Raw genomic sequence first — 17,088 nt, forward strand, 5'->3', positions numbered from 1 at the left:
ACTGTTGTGGCAATGTGGTATCAAGAAGGATTTCCTGACTGTTGTGGCAATGTGGTTATCAAAGGTGAGACCACTGTCCACCTGTGTCCCTAAGTCTCTCATCACACTTTCATTGTATAGTGTACTGCCACCTATGTGGTAATTCATGGGTACATGTTTTTTCCCAAAGGGGATAACTATACATTTCTTGGCATTAAGCTTGAGCCCATGGCTCTGGCACCAAGCATCTGTTTCTGTAAGGCCCTTTTGTACAATATCCACATAATTTGGAGATTCAATAATGGATCCCAGTTTGCAGTCATCTGCGAACTTTGTTAGCCAGAGTCCCTTAGTGTTGGCCTGTACTTCAGAGAAGTAGCTGCCAAACAAGAGCAGTCCTAGGACTGAACCCAGAGGTAGTCCATTTGTCACTTGTCTGGAGCTGGATTTGGAGTCGGCTACTTTTACAGTTTGGGTTCTGTCAGTAAGCCAGTTGACAACTCATCGAGTGACGTAGGGATTCATGCCAGGCTTAGTAAGTTTATCTATGATTCCAGAGTGGGGGATGGTGTCGAAGGCCTTGGCGAGGTCCAGATAGGCTGTGCCTTACCCTCGTCCACAGCTCTGGAGACTGATTTGAAGAAGTCAATCGGGTTCAGGAGACAAGATCAGCCCTTCATGAACCCAAACTGCATGGGGTCCAGTGTTAGAAGGTTGTCAATGTTTTTGTTTATAAGTTCCATGATAATGCATTCCATGCCCTTGCAGATCAGGCTCATCAGACTGCTGGGACGGTAGCTCCCAGAATCCAAGGTGGATCCCCCCTTGTGAAGCGGGATAACTGTAGCTGTGCGCCACTCAGTGGGCATGAAGACTAAGGTGAGGCTATGATTAAACATGACACTTAGGTGAGGTGCCAGTTCATTTTGTAGTTCATGTAGTACACAGCCCAGGATATCGTCTGGTCCTATGGGTGCTGTATTCTTAGCTTTAGAGAGTGCGGTTTCTACCTGTGTGGCTGTGATTACCGGAATTTGGCAGTATTTTGGTATTGAGATGGGCCCTTTAGGGGGTGGGGGGGGAGTTGGCACTGAATCGATCTGCCAGGATATTGGCAATATCCTTGGGATCAGTATATTTAATGCCATTCTGTTGTAGCTCAGAGCAGATCTGAGCACTGCCATTTAGATTCTTGACATAACTATAGAATGCCTTTTGGTTGTCTTTGGAATCTTTGGCAATTTTATTTTCGCAACTAGCTTTGGAGGATTTTATGAGGGATCTCAGCTTTTTACTGAGGGTGGTAAGGGAGTTTTTTGCATCCTGTGATTTTCCTCTTTTCTGTAACAGTTTCTTCCTTCTGTTGTATAGTTTGTTTATTGCAGGGGACCACCAGATTGGCTTCCTTTTTTTTGGAGGACAGCGTCTTGGTTCTATTTGGGATGGCACGATTCATGCATGAGTGGATGTGCTCGTACAGTGCCTTAGTGTAGGATTCAGCAGTCGAACTTTCAGCTCCAGTCTGCATGGGTGCCATGAAGTTTGTCACTTCTGACTTAAGTAGCATGAAGTTGGCTTTGGAGAAGTTTTTTACGGAGGTTTCCTTATTGGGGGGTGGGTGGAGGTGGGATGTGGATGTCAAGGGTGATTTGCTTATGGTCAGACCTGACCAAAGAGGGGGTAACCACTGGTGTGGAGCATCTTTCCCCCATGTTGGTAATGACCAGGTCTAGCATACTGGAGCGTCTGGTGGGACAATGGATTAGTTGATCCAGGGCACTGGAATTTATGAATTCCAAGAACCGTTGAGAAAAGGTGTTGGTACCCGAGTAGTTTTCCCAGTTAATGGCAGGGTAGTTGAAATTACCCAGTATTAGGGTGTTTGGTTGTATCTTAATACTTTCCAGTATAGAAAGGAGTAGTGAGAATCTTGGGGCATGGTGGGGGAACAATTTGGATTGCACTCTTACCTAGTATTAGTTGCACCTGGAGAATTGCAGATGCATTGTGTTGGGCAACTAGCCTGGAGGTGTGAATATCCTTGGTGAATATGGACACTCCTCCACCTTTAGTGTTTTGGTCTTGGTTTTGTGGCTGAAAAGTGTGGTAAGAGTTGTAGCCTGGTATTGCAGGGGTGCTCTCTGGAGTCTTGAACCAGGTCTCAGTTACTGCACAGATATCGATGATACATTTTGTACTACTTCCACTTTTTCAGCCTGTGGTTTCAGAAACACTTTGCCTTCCACACAGCCCAAATAAAGAGTTTCTGTCAAGTCTAACTTGCACTTTGCTGGATTAGCTGTAAATGTAGCCTGATGAAGAGAGTTAAATATGGCTTCAATTTTGAGTAGATGACTCTCCCAGAACCAGTTTGACTGAATCTAAGGCGATGGCGGAACACTGGGCTACAAACTATCCTCTAGTCCTCAAAAGTGGTTTGAACAATACAATGCGGAGCCCCAAAGTACACTATAACCAGTCTATTTGTATCCCATTTAGTAATGATTCATATAACATCAAAATGATAAATTCTAACAATTAGCAAGTACTCTTGGGATAAAGTAAATTACATAAAAGTTTAAGAAACCAAGCAACGTTTACTGACAAAGGTGCTGCAAACAACCAAACAAACGTGGAAAAAATCTATATATACCACAAAACGTCCAAAGTGCAAAGGAAACCAAGTTTATTAAAACTTCTAGCACCTCAGCAACATTGCCTTCACAGGAGTAGAAACACAAATCACACAAACACATCTTCCATAAAACAATAAAATTAGTTAATTACTTTCATCAAAGAATTAATACCATATTAATCAAATTAAAACTTTCCAATTACATTCTACATTGATGCCAGTAGGGGTCAGGGACCTCATTTAAGTATATATATATATATATATATATATATATATATATATATATATATATATATATATATATATAGAGAGTTTCCTTATTTAAAAGTTGTTTCTTAATATCCATACAAACTGCCTTTGAAATAACCTGTTCTAAAATTGTACCCTGAAGTCCCTCTGGATCACCATTATGTCATAACTTAAAATGCACAGCAAGAGGGCTTTCAAGTTTACTATTTTTAATATCTCGCCCATGCTCTTGCAACCTAGACTTGAAAGCCCTCTTGCTCTCTCCAATACAGAACATGTTGCAAGGACACTTCAAAACATAAACAACAGAAATTGTATCACAACTAAACACCCCATTTGTCCTAAAATATATATTATTTTATCAAAATTTCTAATTATAAACTTACAACTAAAAAAAGAAGTTATGTACTTACCATAATGTTCGATGTTTGTAGTCCATCTCACCCTTCATTCTTGCACTTAGGATCAGAGCTGAACCTCGGCTCTGACTCGGCCATTACTCTAGCTCAAAAACTCCTGGTTGGCTCGTGCCTAGGAGGTAACCCATCATGCATCGCTAACCCAGATCTTGTTTGCTGCAAGGAGAAACATACAGAGACAAAGAACAAACCATGTCGAAAGGACCCAACATAACAATAAGGCAAAGGTCACTCTACCCCCAAGTCCTCAAGGAGGGGGCAGGAGGGAGGGGTTGTAAGAATGAAGGGCAAGATGGACAACAAACATTGAACGTTATGGTAAGTACATAACTTCGTTATGTTCTGTAGTCCTATCTCGCCTTCATTCTTATACTTGGGACAGCGTCCCCAGCACCTTCATCTTGGGTGGCTCATTGGAAATGCTCCTGAGTACTGTGGAACCAAAGGAAGACCTGTTCCTGGAACCATAACCAATTTGTAGTGAGTAACAAATGTATGAGGTGAAGCCCATGTTGCTGCTGCACAGATATAATCTATTGGGATTTTAGCCTGAAAAGCTACCGAAGTAGACACAGACCTGGTAGAATGAGCTTTCACCTTGAAGGGCAGATCTTTGCCACTGGATGTATAGACAAAGGAAATGCAGCTGGAAATCCATTGAGACAGTGTGACTTTAGAAACTGGAAGGCACTTCCTTGTATCCGAAAAGGAAACAAAAAGTTGATCCGATCTTCTGAAATCCTTAGTTCTGTCAAGGTAAAAATGCAGTTGTCTATGTACATCCAGTTGGTGAAATTTGTACTCTGCCTTATTAGAAAAATTAGGGAAGAAAACAGGTAATTCAATGGACTGATTAATAATGGCCTGAGAAGAAACCTTAGGAATAAAGGAAGGGTTTGTCCGTAAAGAGACCATATCTCTGTGAAACACCAAATAAGGGGGCTTAATGGAAAGAGCTTGCAGTTCAGAGACCCTCCTTGCAGATGTGATAGCCACTAAAAATATCGTTTTCCATGCTAAGAACTTAAGGTCACAAGTAGCTGAAGGTTCGAAAGGGCTTGAGGTAAGTCTATACAGTACGAAGTTCAAATCCCATGGTGTCACCGGATCCATGACTGGGGGTCTTAACAAGGTGGCCCCTTTAAGGAAAGCTCTACACAGTCTATGAGCCATAAGGTTAGAGTCATTAGCCAAATGAAAGGTAGAAATAGCTGCCAGTTGAACTTTAATAGTGGCAGCTGCTGAACCTTGATGGAACAACAGAGTAAGGAACTCTAAAATGTCAGAAATGGGAGCTGTGTAAGGATCAAGGTTTCTCTCACGGGCCCAAAATTGAATCTTTTCCATTTACTGGTATAAATCTTTCTGGTAGAAGGTTTGTGAGAGGATGTCAGAATGTGTAACACCTCAGGAGAAAAGTCATGAAGCCTGACTAGGGATGAAATTGGAGCAACCAAGCTGTCAAACTGAGGGTGTGGAGGGAGGGATGGAACACTCCTGACATGTGTGTCAGCAAATCTGGCACTGGGTCCAGAGTCCACGGTTTGTCCATTAGATGAGGTCTGAGGAAGGGGAACCAAATCTATCAAAGCCAGTAAGGAGCAATTAGGATAATTTTGCTTCCCAGGAATCTTGCTTTCTAAATAACCTTCGATATCAGGAGGAATGGTGGAAAGGCACAGAGAAGTCCTGAGGGCCAATCGCGAACGAGTGCGTCTCTGGGTGTCTCCCCTTCCAGGGTAATTAGGGTGAAGTAGCTGCTGCATTTGGCATTGAGAGGGGTAGCAAACAGATCGCAGCAAGACTGACCCCATTTGCGAAAAATCTGTTCCGCAATGCATGTGTTCAGAGACCACTCATGAGGCATCAGAATAGCCCTGCTGAGCCTGTCGGCTATCACGTTGGATTTCCCTGGAATGTGCATTGCAACCAGAAAGCATTGGGAAGACACTGCCCACTCCCACACTCGAAGGGTTTCTCTGAAAGGGGATAAGATTTGGTCCCTCCTTGCTTGTTTATATACCACACCACTGGCATATTGTCCAAGTGGATCGCAATCGTTCCAAGAGGGAGAAAGCTGTGAAGTGCTTGCAAAGCCAGAAGCACTGCTCTCATCTCCAAAATGTTGATATTCAAATGAGCCTCGTGTTCCTGCCATGTGCCTTGGACTGTTCTCCCTAGATAATACCCCCCCCACCCTATCTGGGAGGCATCAGTGGTCACGGTGACAACGGGGGGACAAACAGTCTGCCTGTATTTAGACTGCTGGTCTGGGTCCACCAGCGAAGATCCTGTTTGCACAAATCTGTTATCAGGATGGGGTGAGAAAGGGGTAGATACTGTAGTGACCATTGGGCAAAGAGTAGCCACTGCAGAACCCTCATGTGTAGTCTGGCCAATGGGACTAATGTTATTGTAGAGGCCATCATCCCTAACAACTTGAGAACTTTGCTTTCACTTTCCTTAGAGGAAGTAAACTCAAGACTTCTTCCCTGAGGTTCTGAATTCCTTCTACGGGACGTAAGCCCTCATTGATAGTGTTTATTTCGACGCCAATAAAAATTACATGCTGAGAGGGCAATAATGCAGACTTTTGCCAATTTACTGTAATCCCTAACGGCAAGCAAGTTGAAATGGTAACGTCCCTGGCCTGTAACAGTAGATGTCTGGTGGTGGCAGTCAGGAGCCAGTCATCCAGGTACAGAAACACTTGGAATCCCCGACGTCTCAAGTGAGCCATAACCACTGCCATGCATTTGATGAACACCCTGGGGGCTGTGGTGAGACCAAAGGGCACGACGTGAAACTGATAATGACTGTCCCCCAGCTGGAAGCATGACTCCTTGATGCTCTGTCCATCTTGATATGGTAGTATGCATCTTGGAGGTCTATGGAGCATATCCAAACATTTTTCCCTAACAATGGGAATATCGACTGTAAGGTGACCATTCGGAACTTGGACTTCTGTACAGATTCATTCAATTTGCTGAGATCCAAGATGGGTCTCAAGTCCCCTGTTCTTTTCGGCACCAAAAAGAATCTGGAGTAAGTCCCTAATCTTACTTGGTCTGCGAGGACGGGTTGGATGACTCTCTTTACTAGCAACTTTTGGATTTCTACAGTTGTTGAATCCTTGTGATTCAGTGGAACATCTGGGATTCGTCTGATCCGAGGGGGTGGAGAAGAGAAGTGAATATGATAACCTCTGGTAATTATCTTTAATACCCACTTGTCTTGAGTGATATCATGCCAGGCTTCTGGGTATAAAGATATACGACCCCCAATTGGCTCCAGAGATGTGCAGTCGGACCTCCTTTCAGGAGCACTGATAGGGACGACCATGAAAGGAATCAGGGTCTCCCTGGTTCTGCGGGCCACCCATGCCTCTAGGGCAGCGTCTACCATTTTGGAGCAGATATCGGAACCAAGAGACCAACTGAGGTAGCTGGAACCGACCTTCCCACAACCGGAGGAACCAACATCTCTGGCTCTGAAGGCCCAGATTGGTTCGGAGGAGGAACAGCAATAGGGTGTAAGGGCACATTAGGCTCCGGAGCTGACTGGGACGGAGCCGAAAGTAAATTTGCCAGCGCCGAAGTCTGAAGCAGTCTGCGCACCACTCTCTTGACATCCTCATCAGAAAGGCTCTTAGAGGACCTGGAAGACAGCATGGGGGACCTAGATCGCTGGAAGATAGGTGACCTAAGAGTCGTGGAGACCGGTCGGAGTTCTGCTGACCGGCTCCAAGACACAGTCTCAGTTATCGGCTCCAAAACTCCTGGCGCCGAAACTGATAGATCCACTATAGAAACATCTGTTGGCACCGAGACCAGTGGAGCCCGCGAGGATGTAGTAATTTTGGAAATTTTGTCTGGTGGTTCCGACAACACAGAATGAGTGGGCGACCACCTTTTTGTAGATTTGGTTTTGTCTTTCTTAGAGGAAGGAGATTTAGAGCTGGAGGATGAAGGAGCTAACTCCTCCTCAAAAGAATGCTTCAATAGTACTTTCAAAATAAGTTTGTTCTTCCTCTCCTGAAGAACACAGGGACTGAAGGCATGACAGAACAAACAAGACTCTTGGAGGTGAATAGCCCCCAAACAGTACACACACAGATTGTGCCCATCCGTTAAGGACATTTTCTGGGCACATTTTGTACATTTTTTGAAGCCCGAAGGCTTGTGGTCCTTAGTATCTTTAGACATAGTGCAATAAACACGGTAAACTAACAATGCACAATAACTAATTTAATACAGATAGTCAGGCAACAGCAAGACAAACAGGGAGACAGAGGACTAGGTCCTCTAACTTAAACGGGCCTAGCCCTAAGACGAGAAGACAGAGATAACCCGAGGACTAGGTCCTCTAACTTAAACGGGCCTAGCCCAAGGTGAAAGGAAAAGGAACAGGAACAAGAACAGACAGCAACACAGGGATACACAACAGGCCAACGGAAGAACAGCCAATCAAGCACAAACAGTACAAACAGTACAAACAGTACAAACAGTAAACTGCAGCAAAATGTCTAAGACAGACAAGTAATGCGATAACACACTAAACTAATATAATACAATAATTTTTGTCAACAAATAGCTAGAAAAACGTATATAAAGTTGTCACTTAGCCACGGCCAAGAAGAAGCACGTCTGAGCTCAACGAGCGGCAAACGAGATCTGGGTTAGTGATGCATGAGGTTTGGCTACGATCCAAAGTGTAAGAATGAAGGTGAGATAGGACTACAGAACATCATTTATTACATGGAAAAGTTCCCAGTAAAATATGATTCCTATTTGTAACACTATTAGGAACCACAAATTTACTGTGTACTATCATGTCCCTAATACTTCTCCCACTACGAAAAGAAAATAAAGGGTTTTTACACAATTTACCACAAAATTCCTTATATTTAAACAAAAAGCCCTGATAATATTTAATAATTTCCACAATCTGTTCAGTCAATAAATCATATGTAATAACCGGATACATTTTTTGTTGTTTCTCAGACCTTCTCACAGTTCCTGACATACTATTATAACATCTATAATCTACAGGTTCGGTATCCGAGTCTTTAGCTCATTGTAAAGACTCAATAACACAATTCGTACAATAACCTCTATCAATAAACATTTTAGCTGTCTTATTCATTTCCCATTCCAGTTCAATACTATTATTACACAATCTCTTAACCCGTAACAAGTCTCCATATGGTAATAATCTAAGCAAATGTGGGAGATGGCAACTATTAGCATCCAAAAACTGAACATTATCTTCTAACCTTCTGTTAATTCTTGTATGGATGCTGCCATTAATACCACCTTCTAAACATAAATCTAAGAACTAAGATCTAAGGACTGATTCTGCCACTACTTAACAATCACAATGTAACAATATACATTTTGTACCACTTTCCACTTTTTCAGCCTGTGGTTTCAAAAACCCTTTTCCTGACACACAGCCCAAATAAAGAGTTTCGGCCATGTCTAACTTGCACTTTTCTGGATTAGCTGTAAATGTAGCCTGACAAAGAGAGCTTAAAATGGCTTCAACTTCGAGTAGATGGCTCTCTCAAAACTGGTCTGACTGAGTCTAAGACGATGGCAGAACACTGGGCTACAAACTATCCTCTAGTCCTCAAAAGTGGTTTGAACAATACAATGTTGAGCCCCAAAGTACACTATAACCAGTCTATTTGTATACCATTTAGCAATGATTCACATAACATCAAAAAGATAACTTCTATCAACTAGGAAGTACTATTGAGATATAGTGAATTACAGGAAAGGCTGGGAAACCAAACAAAGTTTACTGACAAAGGTTCTAGAACCTGAAAGATTATCTAGAAATAAATGATAATATATCTAATACTGTAGTCAACAATAAACAACATGGGGCCTTCATAGGTGGCGCTTAGAAATACTGCAAATTCGCTAAATTAGTATCCTTTCAAACAAACTTTGAGTGTGATGGCTTACTGCCTTTAGAATATGGAGGTTGTTGGAGAGGTCTTCTTTGTAAATATTTTCTAGAAGAGGGACAATTTCTGTAGTAGGGATGAACATCTGGGAAATATTCCTCTTGCTGTTGCTCCTTAAACTTTTCCTTTCTTCCCAAGACATCAACAGCCCTAAAGAAGGAAGACCAAATGGAAAGCTTCATGTAACAGGAATCATCAGAATCAGGTTTGATTCTCTGGTGACAGCAAGGCACACAATAGTATGATTATATCAGTCAATGACAGCTCTTGTAGCAGAATCAACTGCATCATAAGTATGCTATAGTGCATGAAGAACCACAGACTCAGTACTCTTAATCTTAGAAAGTAACTCCTCCTTTTCTGTGGACACAGAACTTTGATACAAACCAGTTATTAAATCCCAGTGCCAAAGTAATAGATGTCTACATTTTCTTGCCATATACATCAAACTACCCCATTTCCCTACTAAAGGATAAAATGCATGGAGCCGTAAAAGATGAACTAGGAGCCTAAGAAGAAGAAGATGGAACTGCCAAAGCAGCAGGATCCAGGTTTAGATTAATGACAAGGATTTGAGTTATCAGATTTGTAAAGCAGATCAGCTGATCTATTGTCTTGTCATTTGACTATCAGAATGCCCTGAAATTTTATTGCATAAATAAACTAATAAATTCACAGGTACTCCAAAGCCACCAAGTCTTATGACCATTTATATCTTGCTACATGTCCTTTCTCCAGGAGGGCCATACCAGTCAATCCTGGAGTAAATCTGTGAAAAGTTATCTAGGTGACATTTTAAAACAAGATAGTCATAAATTAGGGAGACATTGGGTTATAAATATGTCCTTTCACAGTTTTTTATTGATTTGTTGGTGAAGATTTAGGTTCCTAGTTCTAGTTGTTGATATAGCCATTTACTTACTGAAATACAGAAGGTCCAGGACATCTGAGTCTCTAATCACACAATAAGAGAGGCAGTGATATCCCTCAAAAGTCCGCAAGACAAAGGATAAATGGATACAAGTTCCAGTCTTGGATACCAGTTTTGCACTGTTTAAAAGGAACTCCCCCACATATTCTTGGATTTTAAGCATTTAAGAAAGTCTTCTTTTAAAAGAAGAAGTACATAAACTAAACCATTTAAAATGTTCTCCAATTATAATTGTATCATTAAAATTACTGTGTTCGAAGGGGCAGACTGAAAACATTGAAGAAGAATCAATGTGACCTGAATTTTAAAACTAAACTCATCCTCATCAGAAAAATGCTCCTCTCTTTGATTTCTGCCAGGCCTTCGAAGGTACAGATGAAGTTTCTGAATAAGAAACATGACCTATGTGTGTCCCAGAAAGGTACTAACATCAACAGTAAAGATTTCTAAGAGGAAGCCAAACACACCTCCTCTGTCAAAATATTACAATATATATCAGACAAAGGAGAGACCAGAAGAGAAAAGATTCTGGTCTGGAAATAGGCCTTCAAAGAATTCAAGATTTCAGGCTCTTCCCACAAGAAAACCTGTGGCTCGGGTTCTTCCACTTCCAGTACAGTTTTTGGGTTAGAACAACATATATTGCATCACTGGCACTAATGAAGGTGCCAGTCTAACTGTGTTTGAGCCTTCCCCAGCACTGGTAGGACAGACTTCAATCCCCTGACACTGGGAGTAAGAAGAACAGAAGTGTCACCCTTAGAAGCTGAACACAATGAAGAACAAGTCTTAGAATCTGTGGGAGACGAAACCGTATCAGACTTAAACTTTCTCTGCTTTTGCAGGCTCAACCAAATGTGTCTTTCTTTTTCTCCAATGACCTAAGTAATTTCTTAGAAAAGAAAAAAAACACCCTTTGTATTCAAACTGTGGTAGCCTACTTGAAATATTCAGTGTTCTCAGTCACTGACAACGTGATCTGGCACAAGAGAAAAAAAGAACTTTGTAGAATTCCCATGACGCTGTTTATATACAACATTTTAATTTATTTACAGATTTAGCTATGAGGAAATAAACTAATGGAACAAAAACACATTCACAAAACTAAAAACAAAAAATGGTTGTAAGATGTACGGCAGTAAAACCATATAATTTATTTTTCAAAAATAGGTAAGCGCTTTCATCACCATCCCGGTGGCTTCCTCAGACCATAGATAGCAGCAATGGAACAATGAATTAAATACAGTACAAATTACTCACATTTTCTGCTTCCCATTAAACAAATTAATTATACCTTTTACATTGAATTTTACATCCCCACTTCCTAGTACACTAGGCGCATGCTCCCTTCTGAATCTTACGTCATCCAGCAATCAAAAGTGCTAGTTTGAAGGGGAAAACCCAACAGAAAACACCACCTACTAAAAATTCATACATAAAAAATCATTCATGAAACTAAAAATCATAAAATACATCTAAAACCAACACATGCACTGTATAACATATAAAACATATAAATGTATATATTTATTTACAATGTATGATATATAAACATATATAAACAACTAATATATATTGTATGCATTGAGCATATATCATTTGTATAAATCCCTATCACTCTGTAAAAATGCAAAAATAATACATTTGCAGTCACTAACACCTAACTCCCCAGGCATCCAGAACAGGCTTAACTGAAATCTTCCCATTGAGGCCGAAGCCCTTCTCTGCTCTAAGTCAGAGGATCCACCTAAGCTCACTACTCTCCACCTTATTCCTGATGTTTCCCATCCTATCATCTGGACTCACTTTATCAATTACCATAAACAAAAACGTATGCACCCCATTATTTGTCAAATCATATCTAGATAGGGCACTAACTGAATCCTTAGCTCTCAGACTACTGACATGTTCTCTAATCCTGTCCCTTAACATGCGAGTAGTCATCCCTACATAAAAATATTGACAACATTCATACTGTGCCAAATGCACAACATGTTTGGATGCACAATCTGCTGCAACCTTAAAATCATATGCTTACCTATTTTTGAAAAATAAATTATATGGTTTTACTGCCGTAAGTCTTACGACCGTTTTTTTTGTTTTGTTACTTGTTTACTGCTATTTTATTGCGGTTGTACATTTGCCTGCCTTGTGTTTTTCTTCATATTTATTAAAAACATATTCACACTACAAAACATAAAACAGACACTAAAACTAAGAGAGGGAAATCTGAGCAGCCACATTTTTTTATTCTGGTGAATTGCCGAGTCAGAGGTGTATGACACTCAAAACACAATAAAGAAAATGTGCACTGATGTAGGACATTCTTTTTCCCTTTCTCCCTTCATCTGCCTACCTCATAACTATCAAACATTATTCATATTTTATCCCATTTCTTCTCCCTGACAGTGCTGTAGGACCAGGAAAAGGAAGTAAGCACAGGGACTTGTACCCATCATGCAGTAATGTCAGGGGATAAAACTCTGTGCCAAAAAAAGATCCATGTTTAATGATAGCCATTAATTTACTTATATTTGCCAACCAGGTAGGCAGACCGGTACTTGGACCCCTTTCAGCCACAACCCAGACACTGTGGCAATTTGAAATATAAGAGAACATTATCAAATGGTTAATTCAGATTAACAGTAACATACTAACTTCTTACTTGACTTAAGAAATGGGAGACAGGACTCTGGAGTTTAACCATGAATCAGAACTGATATAGTATGCTCTAGTAGATTTCCTTCAGCACCCACTAGAAGAAACAACTCTGTAATCCCTAGTGGCTGAATAACTGCAAACAAGTCTGATAACAAAATAAGAAACCGAATTCCAACATTAGGATACACAAACCAGTAATAAAATCCATCTTGTTGCAGTACGAAGAACCAGAGACACGGAACCATACCAGAAGCAAACAAGAAAAGTTAAGCGCTTTCGTTCCCTTCCCACTTTAAAGGAACTTTATCATAACAATAAAAAACTTACTTCTTGTTCATTTTAAAATCTATGCATAAAATCACATGCCTCATTACAGCCAATCACAATCGTTCTTTTAGTTTCATTCTTTGAAGTCACATTAAAGCAATACAAGCATGAAAAATACACAATTACTTAAAATTCATTATCTCCTACCAGTGTTAAAAACACTTTATGTAATCAACATAAACACTGAATGTTTCAATAAACAACGAACATAAGATCAAGCACAGAAGGTGATAAAGAAATAATCAGCAATATACAATACTCTGATTCAAGCAAAAATAAAATGTTTGTACGAGTACCTCAGCCCATTGTGTTCCACCAGCATTTATATAGAGTGCGCACAAAGGATCTGATTTAGACAAAATATCCTTATCCAACAGGTTTTCACATGAGATGGACAGCTCTACCTTTGTCACACACTGTGCTGCCATTGTACTATAAATCAAAAAGAAATAAAAACATGAAAGGTATTTTTGAAAGGGAGATAGAACTATGGCTAGTGTTTTCTACACGCACTGTATCTAAACAATAAAAATAAACACCATACAAGACACACTCCTGCAAGCTGAAAATCTGCTAAAATAAACTATAACATAGCAGAAAAAAAAGAAAAATCTGGGATTAGACTAGTGGAAGACTGAAAAATGGATATGCTTGTCTTTTTTAAGCAAAATAACACAAATGCTTATCATGGAGGAAAAATCTGACATTTCCTGCAAAAGGGAAATGTGATTGCTAGACCTTCCAAACTGTAAATGTTTAATGCAGTATATATCGTGACCAAACTCAATAGCATGGAGTACTATTATATACATATATAAAAAGGATGCAGCCTGTGATGGTAGTCCTTACAGGTTTCAGCAAAAGATATAAACAAGTGTCTGCAGCTGTAAAGGGAGTATCTTTACAGAGATGAACTGAAAAAGGTAACATCACTGCTAGGCAAAAAAAAAAAAAAAAAAAAACAGTTTCTGAAAGATATGGGTTTCACTGTGTGGTTGGGTGTAAGGCACAAAACAAGGGCAAATCTGTCCACTGAAAAAGTGTCACAATGCAGTGAAGGCCAACAGGCTATATTATGTATGGGGTACTGAAACTTTTTATGTTTCATTAATCAGCAACTTTGCCAGTTCAACATTCTATTCCACAAAAGTAAACACATCAATGGGTTAAAAGTGTTTTCACCCTGCCGTAGTGCTGGGCTTTTTCAAGTAAAAACAAATACAAATCAAGAACCAGTATAAATACTCTCCCCTTAAAAAAAGGCGCCAAAAATACCTTGGTCAACAACCAGTATAAATACTCTCCCCTTAAAAAAGGCGCCAAAAATCCAAGGGATTTTTGAAGCCTTTTTTAAGGGGAGAGTATTTATACTGGTTCTTGATTTGTATTTGTTTTTACTTGAAAACGCCCAGCACTGCGGCAGGGTGAAAGCACTTGTATTTATTGTGGAATAAATTATTTATAGCTTTTCGGCGTGTCCAGACCGTTTTTTTTTTTTTTTTTTTTTTTCAGTTATCAGTTTTATGGTCTGTGTTCTCCACTTTTTGTTGTATTATTTTGATTAAAAGTGTTGCTTAAACAAGGGTGTAGAGTAGTTAATATAACTGAATCAAATGAAAAAATACGACAAAACAAAATAAATTCAGTATAAAAAAGTGCAGTTGTGTGATGGCTTACCATAACAGTAGATGTCCTACTGATCACTGTTGCAGTATTCCAAACAAGTGGGTTATCACTACTGATGTTCAGCCAGGGTCATATGTCCAACATGTGACCTCATCTTGTATGCCTACAGGTATATAGGCAGACATGTGACAGTAGATCCTCAGTCTATTTAAGCTAGTGGTCTGAAGACCTCTAAAAGAGTGACTGGTCAGCAAGGAGGGGCCAAGCATGAAATGGTAAGATGCCCCCTGAGTCCTAGGGTCATATCTATTGAAAAAGGGGGTGAGAGACAGAGATATAGGGAGAAGATGGTAACCAACTTAGAGGGAAAGGAGGTTGGGAAAGAATACTACAACAGTGATCAGTAGGACATCTACTGTTATGTTAAGTTCTTACGCAACTGTACCATGTCCCCACAGAGATCATTGTTAAATTACTGCAAACAGGTGGGTGATTCCCAGAGCTGAAAGGAACATAAGGGGGTGCTGGTTAGGTGATAGAGGAACTGACCTGGAGGTCAGAGAGGATTGGCCTACGAAAGGCAGCTCTGTAACTTGAAAAGGATTCAATCTTGTAGTGTTTAGTGAAGGTGTGTACAGAAGACAAGGTGACAGCTCACAATATGGCTCTGGTGTCTACTTCTTTGTAGAAGGCTCTAGAGCATGCCACTGCCCAGGTAGAGTGAGCTTGAGGGCTTTAGGGCAAGGGGGTTTGCCAAGAAGAGAGAAAGAAAAGGAGATGGACTTATAGATCTAACTTGCAATGATTTGTTTAGATAATGGTTGGCCCAGCTTTGAGTTCATGAATGAGACAAATGGTTGATCAGATTTACAAATATAGTTGGTCCTGTCCAAATAAACCCTCAGCTGTCTGTGAACATTTGGAGAGTATAGAAGTCTTTCACCCTGTTTTTGTGGGTTGGGAGAAAAAAGCAGGTAAATTTATTGTCCTGCAGACAGGCAATTTGTTCACTACATTTGACATGAAGGAGGTGTTAGCCCTCAGGGTCACCCTGTCCTTGTGAATAATAAAAAAGGGAGGAATGGTCAAGACTGCCTGTAGCTCTGACAGTCTCCTAACTGAAGTGAGAGCCAGAAGCAGAATAGTCTTCCAGGTGCAGAAGAATAGTTGTGTAAAATCTTACAATAACCATAGATGTCCTTTTCTTCTGTGCTGCAGTATTCTTTACATATGGGTTGCATTCCACCCAATGACCCAACATCCAGCCTGTATACAAAAGCTTAGAGCCACTGCCTGTACATGGGACACTGCACAGAGGCACAGACAATGTCAGCCATAAAAGGGACATCCATATGTACCATCTTCAGAATAAGAAAGCCCTACGAGGAAAAACCAAGGGGAGCCTTGAAGTATCACCCTAGAAAAGAGCAAGCTGTGGGGGGGATAGAATACTGCAACATAGAGGAGAAGGACATCTATGGTTATGGTAACATTTTATACAACTATTCTATGTCCTTCTATTCAATGTTACAGCATTCTTTACATATGGGAGAGTGCAAGAGCTAAAAGGGAACCCAGGGAGGCGGACAGAGAAGGGGAACTAAGAGGAAGCATTTTCCAGGAATCCATGCAGAATTGCCCTAGCAAATCCTGCTCTGGATCTAGAAACAGTGTCCAATTTGTACTGTTTCGTAAAAGTGTGAACAGAACACCAGGTGGCTCCTTCCAAGATGGAACGGGCATCTAGATCTTTGAAGAAGGCCCCTGAGGATGCAACTGACCTAGTGAAGTGTGCCTTAACAGATGTCGACAAGGACTTTCCATGGAATTCATAACAAAAAGAGAATAGCTTTAGAAATCCATGAAGATATAGTTTGTTTGGACACAGCAAGCCCAGAGCCCTGGGTTGAAATTACACCAAGAGTTGGTCAGACTTCTTGATAGACTTTGTCTTGTCAAGGTAAAATCTGAGCTGTCTATATACATCTAAAATCTAAAGTGTGCAAAATCCTCTCACTGGAGGATTGAGGAGAAGGGAAGAAGGTAGACAACTGAATAGATTGATTAAGTGACAACTCATTCACAACTTTTGGCATGAAAGTATGGTGAGTTCTCAAGGATACCCTATCCTCCTGGAAAACTAAAAAGGGCAGCATAGCCATTAAAGACTGAATCTCAGAAACCCTTCCTGCAGAGGTTAAGGCTACAAGAAACTGTTTTTCATGTGTAAAACTTTAGGGAAGCAGACGCTGCTGGTTCAAAAGGGGCATAGGTAAGTTTTTCCAGC

General features: G+C 40.5%; 1 protein-coding gene across 1 annotated transcript in view; it reads right to left on the reverse strand.

Moving 5' to 3' along the window:
• Positions 1-17,088, reverse strand: part of CPNE3 (copine 3) — a 1,265,161-nt gene that overhangs the window by 1,209,886 nt on the left and 38,187 nt on the right. Inside the window, exon 3 of the mRNA XM_044065780.1 lies at positions 13,472-13,607. Within this exon, the coding sequence (XP_043921715.1) occupies positions 13,472-13,603 (132 nt within the window). The 5' untranslated portion in view covers positions 13,604-13,607. The remainder of the gene's footprint in view (positions 1-13,471; positions 13,608-17,088) is intronic.

Source organism: Protopterus annectens, chromosome 3.part0, assembly GCF_019279795.1.
Source record: "Protopterus annectens isolate FY-2018-M chromosome 3.part0, PAN1.0, whole genome shotgun sequence".
Lineage (NCBI taxonomy): Eukaryota > Metazoa > Chordata > Ceratodontiformes > Protopteridae > Protopterus > Protopterus annectens.